This window comes from Neolamprologus multifasciatus, chromosome 18 (assembly GCF_963576455.1).
Source record: "Neolamprologus multifasciatus chromosome 18, fNeoMul1.2, whole genome shotgun sequence".
NCBI classification, from domain to species: Eukaryota; Metazoa; Chordata; class Actinopteri; order Cichliformes; family Cichlidae; genus Neolamprologus; species Neolamprologus multifasciatus.
The window spans coordinates 24,454,293-24,472,428 of NC_140456.1; the positions used below are offsets into that span (position 1 = coordinate 24,454,293).

Genomic DNA, 18,136 nt, shown 5'->3' on the forward strand with positions numbered 1-18,136 from the left:
CGTAAGGGCCGGTGGCCAGATTCGGCCCGCCAAAGATTCCCCACTGTATAGCTTTGGAAAATGTGAAGACATTTATATATTTTAACCTCTTAAATGTATTTCAGTTTTACTGCTTTTCCTATTGATGAAGACATATCCAATGCCCATTTGTATTACAACAAAGTAATTAACTATCCTTTAAACAATTAAATAGCAGGAAAAAATATTTTTTTCCCAGCATTTCTTTCTATAGAAATTCCTCCTGCAGTTGTAAGGAGGAAAAATGCTTCAAGCTAAACAAGCTGCTTCTCTGCATACAGACTGCTTTCATTTTGGCTTCTTAATTCAGTAATGGTGTGAGTGTGAAACTAATTGAATGGGAGCTGCTGAAAGATCCCTTTTGTTCACATTTAAACAGGTGGTTTGAAAGACTTTTATTGTGAAAATACTGACTTTTAGAAATAAAACCTTATCAGTGAAGGTTTGTCTCAACTAGTTTGTTGCACAGCTGAATCTGCTGGTGGAAACAGCAACTGGCCAGTCAAACTGCCCAGCATACATGCCCAGGGCCAATAAGCTGTTAGGTGTGTTGAATATAGTGCTGAGGAAAAGAATAAATACTTCATATTCAGACGGCTTAGTATGAGACCACTCTGCCTTGCTGCTTTTGCTAAGCCTGCTGTATGTTTTCCCCTTTTGTCCTCTATGTTGCCTTGTGTGTTCCTGGTAGGAGGTGTAAATTGGTGCAGCTTGGGCACCCGTGCAGTCCCCCTGGGGCACTTAAGAGCTGTCTATCTCAGTTGTTGCACACTCTTTCCATCTATTTATTGGTCCATCCAGTACAATGCTATTTGTTTGGTTGGCCCTGTCCATAATTATTCAGGTTTTACACCAAACATTCAAGCACTCAACCAACTGCTGACACCACTGACTAACACACCTCATGAAAGTAATTATGGTTTTTGTTTATTTTTGTTTAATAACTTTGTACATTTTGGTTAAAGCGGTGACTCTCACATTTTTTGTCATGGAGCTAGAATCACTGACTTATACACATAGTTAATATAGACCGAGGTACAAAATATGTCTCATACGACTCCTATAAAGTACACAGGACCTTTGGTGGCCTGTGCCCTCAGTCTTATTAGGCACACGCACACAGTCTTTAATATGAAATTATTTAAATGTTTGTGTTTTTGTAACCAGTGCTCATAATCACAGTATTATATCTTATCTTATCTTATCTTATCTTATCTTAAATTGGTTTTCCAGTAATCGAAAGATTTTAGGTTGTATTTTACTAAATAAGGCCCTTTCACCTGCTCCCTTATTTTCCAAGAATCCACCACAGTGGTTGGATCTGTATGTTTGATTTGGTGCAGATTTTATGCCATATGCACTTTCTGATACAGCCCTCCCATTTATCCAAGCTTCAAAGGGCTGGCACTTGGAGTACACTAGCTTTTGATCCCCCTGAAGCGGGGTTTGTGTCCTCTCCTGGAGGAGATAACATTGACTGTACCCAAATGTGAGTATACACAGCAGTGCAAAAAATAAAAATTGTGCTAAGGCCACTTCCTCTATTAAAGTGTGTTGCCATCCTGAAGAACAGTGCAGCTGTGAGCAGAGTTTTCATTTCTTCTTCCTGCTTCTACTCCTGTTGCAACAAGATCCCATTTTGCTTTATTCCCCATCCAACAGAGGGAAAACATTTAGTGATATGTGGCTGTTAGACCTCGCGATTTCTGTAGGCAGAATAATAAATACGCTGGTGGTGCAGTGCACTGGCTTTCAAGGCTCAAGAATGCTCAATAACCACAAGTTTGAAACACTGTGAGCTTTATTTAAAAGTCATCCATGTGAAAATCCCATTTAATAGATTTTTAACATGTGACATACACATACCATTGTGTGAATGGGTGGGTGACTGATTGTGTGAAGCACTTTGGGGTCCTTAGGGACTAGAAAACCGCATTATAAATACAGGCCATTTACCATTGTGTGACTCTTAAATTCATGAGCACAGATTCCCCCACCCCAAAAAAGCTCCGTGCAACTCATAGTAAGTATACAACTTTCCATTATCAATCATAAAACACCATGCATTTATGTGTACTGAAGAAGTAAGCTGTTTTGATATAGAAACTGTAAAGAAAGCATGAGAGAATGGCTCCCTCTGAACACACAAGTAGAACAGTATAAAAAACAGAAACAGAGGGTTTGTCCAGCTGCCTAAATGGCTTTCGTATTTTCTTATTCCTATTAGAGCCCTCAGTGGGTATTTGCTAAACATGTAAAGGCTTTTGGACATGATCAATCAACCATTTTGATCAATTAAACATAACTAGCAGAAGCCATCGTTTGCATGCAGATGTGATTCATTCCTGTTTATGAAGCCCAGTATACTGCACTGTTGCCGAGGCAGCTATTAAGGGTGATAACGACGATAGCATTGGTTTTTGGCACTTGGGGATTGAAATTAAAATGAATAAAAACAGCATTAGGGACTGCAGGATAGGTAAGGAGTCAGACAGAGACGGAGAGCCGGGAGTTCTGGGTTCAGAAGCGGGCACGGATTCGGTCCAATGGATCTGTGTCCCACATCTTGGGATCCCAAGCCTGGAACCAGCCAGTGAAAGTTGGAGGCTCTGCTCCCTGTTTGATGGTGGTGATGGGAATTCCTTTGCGGCCGGAGGGATCCGAGTCCACATATTCTTTTGCTGCACAACAAGAAGGAAGAGAGGGGAAGGGACAGGTGGAGAGATGGAGGATGAGAATGTGAAGAGAGGTGGTGTTAACCTCTGATCTTAAAGTTTTTGGTTTTTGATTTGAAACTTAAAATACTTAAGCACAATAAGTTTTCTGATTCTGTTTCACATGCAAGATGCTGTCAAACAGTATCTTGCGTGTGCTTTGGAAATCATCTTTTTCTTAAACTTTTTTTCAGTTGTAATGTAACAAACCTATTTTGGGAGCTCCTTCCTTTTCCACGTCATTGGCATCATTGCCAATCCAAATGTAGACCTAGAGATGGGAGAGATTTAAAAAGTCATAATTTTAAAAGTATGTCCTACAAAGGTTCTGAAAGTGACATTTCACACATGCCAGAAAGATCATCTCACCTGATCCCAGGTGTCAAGGAGCATTACATCATCAGTGGCCAGATCTGACTGAGTGAAGTCTCCAGGAACTTCTTCCACCTGAGAGATGGGACAAAAGGAAGCTCAGACTGACTGCCTGCAGGGTTTAGGTGCGTTCAAATGTCACAGTCCTTACCAAATTAGCACTATAAGCTGATCAGGCATAACATTAAGAGTAATGACAGGTGAAGTGAGAAACACTGATTATCTCTTCATTGTGGCAGCTGTTAGTGGGTGGGATATATGGCACTCATCCAAGATGGCGACAGTGTTCATGGCGGGCCGTCTCTTCGACTTCTGTTTGCTGTTTGTTCTTTTTTGTGTTGTCCTGATGTCTACGCGCTTTTCACATATATTAGGGAGCAATTGAACATTTTGTCTTTAAAGCTGAAGAGTTAGAAGCTGGAAAAATCGGCAGGTGTGAGGATCTGAGTGAGTTTGATGAGGGCCATATTAGGATTAACGAGGCCCTTGTGGGGTGTTCTTGGTCTGTAGTGGTCAGTATCTATCAAAAGTGATCCAAGGATGGACCAGTGGTGACCCATCGACAGGGTTATGGTGGCCAAGGCTCACTGATGCACTAGTGGTCTAATCCAACAGATAAGCTACTGTAGCTCAAATTACCCAAAAAGTTCATGCTGGTTCTGATAGAAAGGTGTCAGAATACAAGGAGCATCACAGTTTGTTGTATACAGGGCTGCATAACCACAGACTAGTCAGGGTGTCCATGCTGAATACTGTCCACTGCCTAAAGCACCAACAATGGACTCGTGAGCATCAGAAATGGACCACGGAGCAATGCGAGAAGGTGATCTGGTCTGATGAATCATGTTTTCTTTTACCTCATGTGGATGGCCATGTGCATGTGCATCACTTACCAGGAACACCTGGCACCATGATACACTATGGGAAGAAGGCGAGCTTGTGGAGGCAGTGTGACATTTGGGCAATGCTCTACTGGGAAATCTTGGGTCCTGCCATCCATGTGGATGTTACTTTGACACGTACTACATTCTTAAGCATTGTTGCAGACCATGTGTATCCTTTCATGTGAACGGTACTCCCTGATGGCAGTGGCCTCTTTCAGCAGGATAATGCACCCTGCCACAAAGCAGGAATGGTTTAGGAATGGTTTGAGGAGCACAACAGCGAGTTTGAGATGCTGACTCCGAATTATCCAGATATTAATGCTGTAGGATATGCTGGACAAACAAGTCTGATTCATGGATGTGCCACTTCCCAACTTAGACAACTTAAAGTATCTGTTGCTAACATCTTGGTACCACAGCACAGCTTCAGGGGTCTACTGGCATCCAAGCCTAGACCGATCAGGGCTTTTTTGGGAGCAAAAGGGAGACTAACACAATATTAGGAGATGGTCACAATGCCTGATCTTTAGTCAGATGTGACACCTTTACTCTAAAAAAAAGTTTGAGCTGCATTCTTCTCCCTGACTTACACTGAGTCTTCCAGTTTTGTTGGAGCAGCCAAAGAGACGCGGGGGCCTCATCCCGCTCTGCAGACTCTTTGACGTCTGGTAATCCTTTTTGCCTCCCAGAGCAGACCAGAAGTCAGCTGTGAGAGAAGAATACACAACCGACTTTAGCTACACGTAACATTTAATTGATGCTTAATTTGTTTGGACAGGAAGTGAATCACAGCCTCTTTGGGCCCCTGACTAATAAAATGCATCAGCTCTTTAAGTGTAATCATAATCAGACCTGAAATGTTAGTGTTCAGTATCACTGACGCCATCAGGCATCAATGCGAATGGCAAATAAAGGTAGAATTTGATGGCTTTACATAAGTAATTTCTTAGCTTATATACACTTTTACATTTTGTAAGTAACTTAAAAACAGCCAAACAGTCTTTTATCACTGAATTGTGAATCAAAATCAAAAAAATTAGAATGAGATTAAATATTTCCCATAAAATACCTCCTTTTTTTTATCTTCAGATAAATAAAAGAAAAGGCGCAGATTTAGTTTCTTTGAGCAATAAACAAGGAAAGTTCTCACTTGTTTTATGTTGGGGACTCACCTGGCTCCTTGCCCTCTGACACATTGCTGGGACTACCACCCAGGAAAGCCACCACATGCTTGGCGGCTTCCATCTCTTTATCGCTGGCGCCCACGCCACGCCACACAAACAAGCCACTTGGCGTTTTCAGCACAAAAACATCGTTGGTGTTCAGACTGGAGGCAGTAGCTTGGACCTGAGGAACCACACAAGTGAGAGGAGCAAATAAGAACTCTCTTGTACACACACACACACGTACAGTGTGTTGCAAACCAGCTTACCTCCACCGCACGGGTAGCATTGGAGGAGCTCTGCCGGATGTGGAAGAGGCGAGTGCTGGCGGCTTTCGTCTGTCCACCTTTGCGTGACGTTCCTCCACTGTGGATGATCATTGGCTTGTCCTTGAAGATGCTCATCAGGTGGGGAGGCTCCTGACCCTGTGACACTCTCACCTGTGGGTATTAACAAAATTCACCAGCAAAGGCAATGACTAATCCAGTTATTCCAGTTTAGCTACAGATTTTGTTCTTAGGGTTACCAACACCAAAGTGAAGTGGTAATCCAAGGTTCCGTATCACTATGTGCAGGAATAACAAGACTGAAATAGATCAATGCTCACTTGATATTCACTATAATTAAATTGAGTTTCACTTAAGTGATTTTTATATAAATGCAACACAACTGAAATTTTTTTGAAAGGTTTTAACTAAATAGCAATATAGCGTGATTATTATCTAATATTTTAAATACTTTAGTTTATTTTTAAAGAAAATACTCAATGATATCAGCTGTGTTGGCATGGTTGTGTGAGAAAATCAGCTTAAAACATGTCTTAATGTCTCCAGTATTGCTGAGAGTTTGATGTATAACCAGCACTAACTGAGGGTCAAGGTTTAGCCACGTTTTAATGCAGTTCTTGTAGTTATGGCACCTTATCTATTAAAACGTGCTGCAGGTTGGATCGGATCAAAATAAAAATTATAGAAACACTGCCCTCTGCTGGTTATCCTGGGGGGTGTTTTTTTCTTTCTTATGGGATCCTTATGAAGCAATTAGTTTTCATCAGCTACACTAAATCCTCTGTAATAGTTAATAAATTTGAAGTATCGGAAGACAGGCAGAAAATATTTGTTTTAGTCGTTGTTACACAGCCCATAAGTTAAAAATGGTGCGTACTAGTTATGTGGGAAGTGTGATGAGTAGATTCAAAGAAAGGCAAACGTTATATGTACGTATTAAGGTTAGTTTGAGAGGCATAAGCTCTTACTCAATGAAGGATCTCACATCACCTTTATCTGTTCATGTCAGTCATTTAGGGAGAAAAATTACGCTAATACAATAACTGCTCACATTATTTAGATTGTTTCTTTAACATTTCTAAGTCATACATTACATTACAGGGTCTTTCTGTGATTACACGCACTTGTTTAGTGCATGTGATGTTGAGGTGTGTAGTGGGTCAGGTTCTAACCTGAACTGGGGCTCCTCCCATTGAGTCATCCAGCTTCACTGTGAGGAACGCCGAAGCGGCCAGTTCGTCTTGTGTGCACTTCAGCCCCTGCCTGACACAGTAGCACCAACACAGTCTGAAACACGTCATTAACTCGTGCGTTTGTGTGTGTGAGTGTGTGAGATAGAGAGAGAGATCTTAGACAGGGTGTGGCACACTCTGCCACAGCTTTTACTTCATACTAATTTAAAGAGATTATACGCTTTATACATGTTTTGCTGTTTTACCCACCATGTGTATATGATGTGCTGCTCCCGTGATCCCTGTCTGTAGCTGTAGAGGATGAGGTAACAGTCGCCCCCATAGAAGTGACCATAGGAGGAGGGATCCACGGGCACATTTGCACCATCCTCGACACGCCAGATCTAGAACACCAGACCCAATCTTTAAAAAAAACCAAAACCTCACAGCTGTGTTTATCTGTGCTATTGTTTCACTTTTTAACACCCTCCTACCTGGACTTTGCCCTTGCCATCGTCCACCATGCCGTGCTGCGCTGCCATGGCTTTGTTTGTGTGTAGGGTGGAGGCATCAAAGGGAACCTGCTCCACTTTGGCTATGCGGCCAATAGTGTAGGCCTTACTGGGACCTGTGGTCTCATCCTTATCCCTCCAGTCGGAAAAGAACTGCTTAAAGAGAGACGTTTCGCCACCTGCAGGAAGTACTTGGATCTGCAAGTCAAACAGAGATTTGGCTTTACGGTTAGCTGCACTGTGGGATTTACAATTGGGTTTGTTTTTTTTGTCTAAGTTACTAAGTACATGTTGGCTTTACCGTTGTATTTTTGCTGTATCCCTTATCAGTGATGAACTTCTGACCTGCAGCCATGGCTGCTTTACGCTCCGACACAGTGGCTTGAGGGCCTGTTGGAATCAGATAAAACGAAGGAGGTGTAATTCACCTTTATGTTATTCAGAGTGAGAAATATCTGCGGATATTTACGTAAAGAGGCTAATTGCAGTGCAGTCATAAAACACAAAATTACTGCTGTAGACTTCCTGTTATTGTTCAGCAGTGCCAAAAATAAAACCAGCAGCATTTAAATATACCTCTTTCACATGTGTAGCCTTAATCAGAGAGACCAAAAAGGTGTAAACACGCGCTTTCCAATCATTTCTTTGTTAGAATTTGTGCAAAAAGAAGAAGAAAAAAGCACAAGAATGTTAGAAGTGTTATCACAAAAATGTTTTGCTGCACCTTTCCACACAAAGATGGTCTTGTCCACCCCGTTGTCCAGGATGTAGCACTCCTTTGGAGACAGCATGGCCTGTTTGAAGGGACTGGATGCAGCCACAGACGACATCGTCATAGAGCCAGATGCATCTGAGATCTAAAAGAAAAGGAAAGAGGCCTCATCAGGTACTGATTCTGATTTTATTTATAATTATAAGATGAAATTTCTTTTTTTCGCTATGAAATCTTTCCACCCTTGTATCAAAGTCAGGGTGTTCACATTTATTTGACTGTCAATTGTGTTTCTCACCATGTAGAGGGCAGCCTTCTTCCTGTTGGAAGTCTCCACCTTGTCGTCATCCGGAATACTGGGGGCGATGGAGGTTTTTGGTCCTAGAACCTAAACAGTAAGCAAAGGCATTAATCACTAAATGTTTATCATCATTAACACTGATTAAATGCTTTTTAGTGCAAATATAAACACAGCTTTATTCAGATAAAAAAATACATCTCTATAAATTGAAAGTATGCTCGTTAAATCAGCCCTCCCCTAACTCTCTCTATCTCATTAGGCATCTTGTTGTAAAGGAACTGTTTACTAAGCTGCCCTGGCACAGAGCTGGCGTATGAGCAGCACTTACAAAGGGCAGCATTGTGCCCCGTCGTTCCCACACTGACTAACTCCGTGGCAGTCGAATGCATTAATTGCACTTAAAGCTCCTGCTCTCAAGTGATCACCTCTGAGGTTAAAGTGTGGTGACATTTGCTAGAAGAGGGAGACAAGTGAGGAATGTGCGTGTCTGACCTCTATGATGGGAGCCGGCTCGTCCCCCTCCTCCACCATATGCACTTTGGCTCTGCCGTTCCTCTCATTATCCCTGATGTCGATGGTGACCTCGGAGGCCTTCAGCCGCTCGAAACGGTTACACTCACTGCCGCACCACTGATAGATGTCCTGCAGGAGGGGAGAACCCGGGAAAGGAGGTTTAAAGATGTGAAAGCTTAACTATTTCACGGAAACTGTAGAGGTTAAACTGCATTCTGTATATACAGTAGCAAACACACACACAAATAAAAGAAACAGCTCACCTTTCCCAGGTCAATGATGAAGCAGTCTCCTTTGTTGAAGCTGTCCCAGGACATATTCACCTCGGTTGCTCTGATGATCCTGCGCCCCTTAACGTGCAGCAGGCGTTTTACATCCACGCCGTTGGTCACTACATGTTTGAAACCTGAGGCCACACCTCCTTTCTGTGAAATCCAATGATGATTTGCATTAGGTTTTATCCTGTAAATATTCTTTCAAATCTAAGAAATGCGGGGGATGAGCTGATTTAAGAGAAGATGAGCTATCTTTACACCCGAGCTGCAGTTTTAGTTACAGCTACTACACACGGGCCAAATGACCAGGTAAGTCACAAATGTTCAAGGGGAGGACGTGTGGAGTCAGCTGACGGTGAAATGAGTTTAACACAGGACTGTAAAATCTTAAGGAACAACTGGTTCCTTAAGACATGCTGTCAATTAATGGCATAACCACATGTCATCACTCAGAGTTAACAAAGACAATGGGCGGAAAAGAAACTAACATGATGACTGAGGATAAAATGAAGATTGTTGTGTGCAACACTGTTGTACCTGGGGGATGGGATTATCACGTAATGTGCCGTCCTTGGTAGAGCCAATAAACAAAGCAAGTATTTAGAAAATATGCAAATGAACAGAAATACCCTCTGCTGGAGAAGAACAACACGATGATGCTTGTCAGTTTATAACCACACAAAAAATGAACCGAAATAGAAGTTGAATTAAATGTTTGTGTTTTGTAGACTTTTAAAAATCTCATAATGTGATTTTCCTCAACATGATCCTTCTGCAAGCTACTTTGCAACCTTCCTCACCCCAGTTTCTCATTTGTATGCTCTTTCTGACCTTACTCGGTGTCATGCCTGCCACCACTGTTGCCTCCTCTGCTGTGTTTGTTGTGTATCCAGAGCTTTACAACCAATGGAATTTGACTAAAGTGGTTTTTACTGAAATATGGGTGAAAACAACAACAAAGGAAACTTGCTTAAATTAGACTTTGAAAAAAAAAAAAACACCCAGAAGAGTCAGTGACTCATCCTCTGCTGCTGAGGTCAGATGACTGAGTGTTGTTAGACTCTCGGGGGGCGTGGCTACTTTGACCACCAAATGAAAACCACATTCATCCTGTTATTGGTCAGATGGTAGCAATTTTTTCCGTGGCAACAACGCATGCTCTGTTTATTGTCAGAATAGTTTACTGACAGTGAAGTTACCAAAGCTCTGTCGAGAATGTGAGGTTTGGTTCTGTTTCGGCTTCGCTGTGTCACAAACACAGCCAGTGTGCTTGGACTCTGCAACATATGCAGAGCAGAACTCTCCAACAAAAGTAGTAAGCAAGCATTCGGGCTAATTACATTTAACTAAAGCCACAAAGGGGGGTTGGGGTTATGAGAAACAGATGGCTGTTAAAAGTGGTTTAGCTTGTGTTTCTCAGTATCCTTATTTGCAGAGGCTGGTTGCCTAGGTTATAATCAATCAGTCCATCAGACACACCATCAGAGAGATATAGAAAAAAGGGGGAATGCTATGATTTCTTTGAACTTCAGGATCATCAGCTCATTTCAACAGCAAAGTTCACAGGACGCTGGTAATCATTAACACTGCAGACATGTTTCAGTCAAACAGAGTTCTGCAGCAGATCACTGTTCGATGTTTAAAATATTAGTCATCACACCTCTCACTGTTTACAGGACTTATATATTTTTATGGTTCTGTTATTTAATAGCGGACTGGGAGCAGAAAAAAAACTTCAAGAAATCATTACAGAAATGTCCCTTATTTAGTTACTAATTTAAACCAGCGGTTCCTCTTCTCCTATCAATAGCCTTTTAATAGCTGACTGGAACCTGTCATTTACTTGCTCGTTACCAGCTTCACTTTTTGGACTCTGCTAGTGTAGCTTTGCATGATTTTCAGGTCAAAATAATGCTTGTTTTTCTTATCAAAGTTTCTTCAGAGACATGTCAAAATGAAACCTGGTGTGACCTTAACTTGTCTGCCATTTTGCACGTGCGACATAATAATAAATAATACAGGGGAAGCCAAATAAGGCTCCAGTCACAGCCCCTTAAAACCACGGGTCTTGGGGGGAAAATGTGTATTCCCCACCGAGCTGACGAGTGGTTGCTCAATTTTTCTGGCGGTGGCTGGCGGTGACCAGTCAGTGACCCCCTTGGCAACCCACCTCACCCCAGTTTTCGTAATTTGTCAGTTGTTAGAGCAAAATGTGTATCTTATGATTGGTTGGCAAAAATCTTTTTTATTTGCTTTGTTCAGTCACAGATTGCCAGAGTCGCCTGTAGTTTGCATGAAGATCCCGACTTCCATAAAGCTCACCTGGTACTTGATGCCTGACTTGAAGTAACCCAGGAAAGTGTTGGACTCGTAGTTCTGCACCTCCCTGTACTGCACCGGGCCACCACCCAGGAAGTCATCCAGCTGTGAGGCAAAGATCGCTGCCGCTCCACTCTCATCCTGTGAACACTCATCCCCTGCAGAAAACACATGTTTGTAACTGGCTAGTTCTAGAAACAGTCCTGCAACTGCTTCGTATTCACGCTCAAAACTCAAGCTTCTTACAGAGAAATCTGCAGCGCTTTAGTGCAAGCAGTAACCTTATGCGCCCTCTGAGTCAGGACTGGAGACATGGTTATAATCGCATAAACCACATGAGCAGCAGAGCCTCTCTGTATCCTGTTATTACTGTCAGATGGCACACAACATGGATAAAACTATTCCACAAGTTTTATCTGACTAACACTGATCCCAGACGGAAGGATTAATTGTGTTCCAGTGTTATAAAGACTGTAATGTGTTGCAGATGGTTGGATGGCATTGGACGCAGACTGGCAGGGAACTACGCAAACCTGCAAAAAACTAGTACCCGTCTCTAATGATCTGCAGGGGCATTCCAGATGTGAGTCATCCAGCAGTTTGTTTTATGTGTCTGTTTTTGTTATGCAACCAAAAGGAAAAAAGAAAAATAGGCTTTTCCTTCGCTGCATTGTTCAGGGTGGTTAAAGTTGCACATCACTGAGTGTTCTGTTCACTCATAATTTAATTCTAAGCCACAAAAAGGGAACTGTGCAGGCAAGAGGAATTTCACAAAGTCCTGTTACTTTAAGCTCCTCACACAAGGGAGGATGTTTCAGGTCTAAGATCTAAAAACCTAAAGCAGTTTCCAAAACCAGGCTATTGTGGTGCAAGCTCATGATTAAGCAAGGGTATCTGCTCTCATTAAACACAAAGCTACACCTGTCTGTTTGTGAGTTTAAGTACTAAAAATTGCAAGGAAACGCAGCAGCTCTGGAGGAAGTGACTTTTTAAAACTCTGAATATATCACTTAAGTTTGTAGCCGAGAAAAATGCCAAACATCATACTTTATCATGAAACTGGAATGAAAACAACTAGATCTGCTTTGGTGCAATCAAACAGAACTAAGCAGAAGCTTCAATAAAGTGCAATACTGCAGTTTGCAGCATCCATGTCTTACCCAACCACATGTGAATGTTGTATGATGGGGCTGAGGTGGTGAAGAGCAGCAGGTAGGCATCTCCGGTGTAAAAGGAGCCGTACAGGGCTTTGGGAACCGGCTTGAGGTCCATGTTCTCGATACGCCACACCTGCAGCCCTGGCTTCTTCCCTGCAGTTTCAAACTCCTTATGGCTAACCATGATGCTCTGAGACACAATAAAGATTAAAAAAGAAAAAAAGAAAAAGAGGAAGTAAATAGTCTCGACCTTAAAGGAAGCCAGGTAGAGACACAGGAAATAATTTTAATGTTTTTGCCATGCAAAATGTGGCTGCAGTTGAACTCCTGGAAAGCCACAGAAAGCATTCTGAGAATGACAGAAACAGCAGACGCTGCTGAGAGCGCTCACAAACACAATGCAAAAGTTATTTTGTGCAACCAAATTTATGATGTGCTTCCTGAACAACAAACGCTAGATTGTGTCTTAACACCAATGGGGGAAGGGGGTGGTGGTAGGGGGGTTAACCACGGCAGTTTATAAATATACATTCTATCTCTCCTCTAAGCCTCTTCCATATTTGGACACTTACTGTAAACACTGAACTAGAAAGACGGGTTCTTTAACTATATCACGCACTGCTGCTCGACGTCTGTCAACCAACTTTCAATAATCATATTAGCCATGAACCGTACATCAATGACTCTCTGCTTAGTATCATATTTTATTTATTTATTTTGCACAACTCATTGAAAAAAAACCTAAATGGTCTGAGAAACCCTTTGTTGTTTCTAAAAAGTCATAATATATGCAGCATATTGTGACACCAGAGTCTGAGATAAAGTTATGTTTTTCAGAAATGACTGATGCAGGAACTTTGTACCATTATCAGCACACATTTAATCAGAAAATCATATCTCCACTAAAATAAACAATACCACATTCCAGGCTGACAGTGCTGCGTGACCTGTATTGCTTGCCTCATAAACTCCTATCATATTTTTATGGCTGATACTGGAGTGACTCTATAACATCAAGTTATACTACATGTCTGGACTGCTACAAAACACAGTGAGAAAGCTGAAGCACTGAGTCCAGGAACTCACAGGAGGTTCTTGTTAAATAAATGAATATTGTGATAAGGTTGAATGTTTGCTCCAAAGAAATTGAGAGATTATACGGTACAGATTGGTAGTTTGTCCAGATTACACAAGAGCCTGATTACAAGTGTGGCTGCAGGATTATAGTTGTTCTCTCAGACTAAGACTTCTCTAACTACACAGCTCTGACAACGTCCACTTCCACTGCTGTAAAACCATAAACCTACATTTAATTTACATCCCCTTCATCTGTGCTCATCACGCAGGCTGAAATATTTAATGTTACTGAAAGTTTAAATCATACCAAACAAACACAATCCAAGGAATCACGCATCATGATCACCACTTGCTGTTACTGTTTGCAGTGCTGTGTCTTAAACGAGCGGCCTGCAGCTCAGCTTTTAGTGAAGAAGAAAAAAAATGAGTGGACTTCCTGTAAGAGGCTGATCAATAAGTGCTGCATCATGGACAAAACCTCCAGACCCCATAAAGTGCATGAACTGGAAACAGATGCACTGATATTAACGCTAATGTAACACAGTAATGAGCACAATGTTGCATCTCTGTGTGGTGGGGTGGGGGCCATATGCTGGGAAGAGCATCTTCCACCAACTGTGCTTGTCTGCTGCAGACCTCTGATATATTTACATGTTTAAAAAGTGCATTTGTGTTAAGAGTGAAGTCTGTTCTGCTTCTTCCTCTTTTTTGACTATTGCATAACTTCTTAACAACCGCTGTCTATGTTCCAATTAAAGCTTCCGTTTCAATCATATTTCAATCACACGATAACGATCAGCAGCAGTATGAAAGAATATCGACTGCAATAGTTCCCATCACGAACTCTAACGCGTTCTCTCCTTCCTTTTCGCCCCTTTCGCTGGCTGCTGTGACTCAGGAAGAAGAGGGGGGGAAAACAACTACAACAACTGGAAACTTTCCACATCTGGAATTTCACTCGCTTTAAACGTCCCAATCCTGCCTGGCTACATGAGAGCGAAAAGTCAGCGATTATCAGCTAAGATCGCGAGCTGTTCACCTTTGATCTAAAGAAATTATGCAAGAATCAAAAGTGCAGAAATGCCACAGCGTGTGCACCCACGTAGACTGGGGTGGGGTGGAGGGGGGGGAGAGGGAAAAAAGAGGGAAACTCACAGTTTGTTTGAAGGATGAATCACACAGGAGAGAGAGATGAGCAGATGAGTCGATGGAGGTCGTAGATGCGGGAGTGAGGCGACACTCTATGGTTTTGATGTGCTGTAGATGACGAGACGGAGGAGGAGGAAGGGGAGGAGGAGTGGTGCTGGGGGAGTGTCCAGCATGAATACTTCTCAGGCGGAGAGAAGCTTTCTGAGAAGAGAGGATTGTGCTGTGGTGATTCAGGAAGAAAGTCTGCCTTTACAGTGCTGTGCCAACACGACTGTGGACTGCACAGCGCAGATTATAAAGCTTTCGTGTAGGGAAGGACAAAGTTCAGCATGCAGTGGAAGTAGCACCTGAATGCGTGACTTTAGGTTTGGCTTGAGACCGGTGTGACTGGAAAAACAAGAGCAGGGAAATGTGTCTGCCTTTAAAATCCTATAATGCAGAGGTATAATAGGAAATCAGATTCTGTGGGTTGGGAAACAGCGTCAGCGGCTATATTCAAAAGAAAACTGTGTGTTGATTTGAAATACAGATGTTAGTGACACTTCAACTTCCCCTTTGCTTGAATAAACCAGGCAGCCCTTGCAGATACAGGACACCACACATACCTCTAAACGAGAGCATCCAGAACATTCATTCGGTCTCATTAGCTTCAAGATAAACACATTATGTAAAACAACTTTTGGCTTTGTTACCATGGTGCACAAAACCCACGGGGCATGTCACCATTTGCACACATGAAAACACCAAACATGTTTGAAGGCATGCTTGCATAAGTCACACCCAGCATCTACCTGCTGTACCGACAGGTACACCGAAACAGAAAGTACACCCTCTTTCAGTTCTAATGACACCAATAAAAACTCACCTGGTCCACACCTTCTGAAATTCTTTAAATATAATGTCAGATGAACAACAATGTGTTGCATATTTGTTGTCATTTGTTTAACAAAAAGCGGTGTGTGAACAGTTTAGTACACCTATGATTTAATAGCTTGTACAGCCACCTTTAGCAGCAATAACTTGAAGTAATTACTTTCACTGTGACTTATCGGTCTGTCTCATTGGTTTATTCATGCACAGCTCTCTTAAGGTCCCGCCACAGTGTTTCAATCAGGTTGACGTCTGGACTTTGACTGGACCATTGCAACACTTTGATTCCTTTCTTTTTCTGCCACCCTGTTGTAGATTTGCTGCTGTGCTTGGGGTCATTGCGCTCTTTCATGACACAATTTGGGGCAAGCTTTAGCTGTCAGACAGATGGCCTCACATTTGACTCTAGAATACTTTGGTATACAGAGTTCATCACCAACTCAATAACTGCTGGGTGCCCAGGTCCTGTTGCTGGATAACAAGCCAAAATCATTACTCCTCCACCACCGTGCTTGACAGTTGGTATGAGGTGTTTGTGCTGATATGCTGTGATTGTTTTTTTTTTTCCAAACATGGTGCATGGTCTTTTCCATCAGTGGACGTTGGTGCAAAGCTTTGTGGTTTGTTCAGATGCAGCTTTGCAAACCTGAGCAGTGCTGGCATATTCTTTTAAAGAGAGCAGTCCTTCTCCTGCTAACCCTTCCAAACAAGCCATACAAATTCAGTTTTTCTTCTAACTGAACTGTCATAAACATTTTAAATGCTAATTGAGGCCTGTAGAGTCTCGGGTTTGTCCCAGTTTCTCTGAACATTTTACAGTCTGACCTTTGGGTGAATTTGCTTCGAGATTCTTCGAGAATGTTATACACAGATAAAAAGTTTTTAAAAAGTGCATCTTGCAAATGTGTATACATTAGAAAGTTTCACATAATATCATGCAGAATATTTCAGTGTAATCACGTTTTGTTTATTGTTCTTCTTTACCAAGGCTCACAAGTTGAGAATGCAGTGTGAAATTACAATGGCTTCTTGAGAACTCAGTGGACAGATGAAAGATCGTGCTTCCTCTCTGTATCAAACTTACAGCAGCTGACTAATGCTTGATTAGATTGTTGCAGCAACTACATGAGAAAACAACCTGGTAACAGCTGATTAAAGCTTCGCTTTGTTTTACAAGCCAAAGAGAGAAGGAAGCGGGTTCGAGTGGTCAACATGGCTAACCGGATATTTAATTCAAGTATGCAAAACTGTCTAAAATTGTGTGCACAGTTCGTGGTGTAGCTGTTCCTCAGCTGTGTCTGTGCAAACCTACAATAACTCGATTTAACTGATGCAGCTGAATGAAGAGGTGAAAAGAGGAAACATCTTTGCCAGTGAATTTGTGACTTTCTTTCCTGTGGGTTTAGTTGTTTCCTTTTTAATTTTTTTTAGATTAATTCGTTTATAAGTGAGAAATCCACTTCACCACTTTAAACTCATGTTTATCTGATCAGGCAGGGGGACCTCACTGGTGCCAGACTCGGTGGTCTTATCATTAAGCAGGGCGTGAAGTGTCAGCTGAAATGCTGCCTGTGGCTCATTGTGCCACACACCGAGAGCTGGCTGATGCACATCCTCGGTGACAATGCAACCACCACAAAACGGATTATACTCTCATCATCGGAGGCTTATTCGTCTGTTACAGTCTAGTGCCTGAAAAGACTACATGTAAAAAAAAAAACAACAACATTTAACCCAAAGAATGGTTCTGTTTTAAGAGATACACATTTATTTTTTGAGATTAGATAGGATGAAACAACACCCTGGCATTTACTGAGTCAACATATGAAAAGAGTAGGCTACTTAAGCAATATGGATTGATTCTTGCAGCACTGTCAGACTCTTAATGGGCACTTTAACAGAGTCAGAACTGATGCACAAGAACTAGTAACAACAGTAGGAAATAGCAGTTGCTGATTTGTGTCAGTCTTCAGACCCAACTAATGGTGACTCACATGAGATCACTATCAGACTGAGCACATCTTTCATGTGTGCAGCAATACTTGCAAACATTTGGCAGCCATCACTTTGCAGCTGCGGAGCTGCTAAGTAACCCAGGCTTAGTGTAAACACTGTGAGCAGATTGTAAGAACCAATCGGTTTAGTCAGTGCATCCAGTCAAGAAATACAGTGACACGGCTGTAAAATCCTTTATGGGCTTTTATGTTTGTATCTATTAATCAAATAAAAGATAACATGGTAGTAGGTGGATTTTATTCGACCCAAATGCAAGACACAGAGGCAGACCAAAAGACCAAAAACTGAGTCTTTACTTCAGACTGATGCAAAAACTTCAAAATGCAAAAGGTGACACAAATCTGGAAATACAGTTGAAATACAGTTAGCTCCATAATTTTTTTTTTTTGACAAAATCACTGTTTGTTTGTTTGTTTGCTTGCTTGTTTTGCAATTTTGTCTCTGAACAGAGGCACATCAGACAATCAAGATGTGATTGAAATGTGGACTAAGAAAAACACCTTCACAACAGCTAACATCTAAGTTTAAAATCAATTTGATTGTACGTTTTCTCACCAACAAGGGTTTGTCCATCAAGCGCTAAGTTGTCTTTTGCTTGGGGATCAAATATGTATTTTACTCTGTG

General features: G+C 41.8%; 1 protein-coding gene across 1 annotated transcript; it reads right to left on the bottom strand.

Moving 5' to 3' along the window:
- Window positions 1-1,801: 1,801 nt before the first annotated feature.
- scinlb (scinderin like b) lies at window positions 1,802-14,824 on the bottom strand. The gene is made up of 17 exons (XM_085139862.1): window positions 14,632-14,824; window positions 12,403-12,589; window positions 11,246-11,400; window positions 8,912-9,073; window positions 8,628-8,777; window positions 8,133-8,222; window positions 7,847-7,979; window positions 7,424-7,512; window positions 7,105-7,320; window positions 6,881-7,014; window positions 6,611-6,701; window positions 5,421-5,591; window positions 5,161-5,335; window positions 4,579-4,694; window positions 3,102-3,179; window positions 2,943-3,003; window positions 1,802-2,699 (listed from the first exon to the last, which is right to left on the bottom strand). Exons 2-17 carry the CDS (start codon window positions 12,581-12,583, stop codon window positions 2,539-2,541), a joined length of 2,163 nt encoding a protein of 720 aa, XP_084995988.1. The 5' UTR covers window positions 12,584-12,589; window positions 14,632-14,824; the 3' UTR covers window positions 1,802-2,538.
- Between the last annotated feature and the right edge of the window lie 3,312 nt (window positions 14,825-18,136).

What these genes read in the sequence shown, in the direction of transcription:
- scinlb (XM_085139862.1), bottom strand. Translation starts at nt 12,583, where the DNA reads ATGGTTAGCCATAAGGAGTTTGAAACTGCAGGGAAGAAGCCAGGGCTG. An exon ending in ATGGCAAGGGCAAAGTCCAG is followed by an intron (nt 7,015 to 7,104) that starts GTAGGAGGGTGT and finishes CTGGTGTTCTAG; the next exon opens with ATCTGGCGTGTCGAGGATGG. An exon ending in ATGCTACCCGTGCGGTGGAG is followed by an intron (nt 5,336 to 5,420) that starts GTAAGCTGGTTT and finishes GTGGTTCCTCAG; the next exon opens with GTCCAAGCTACTGCCTCCAG.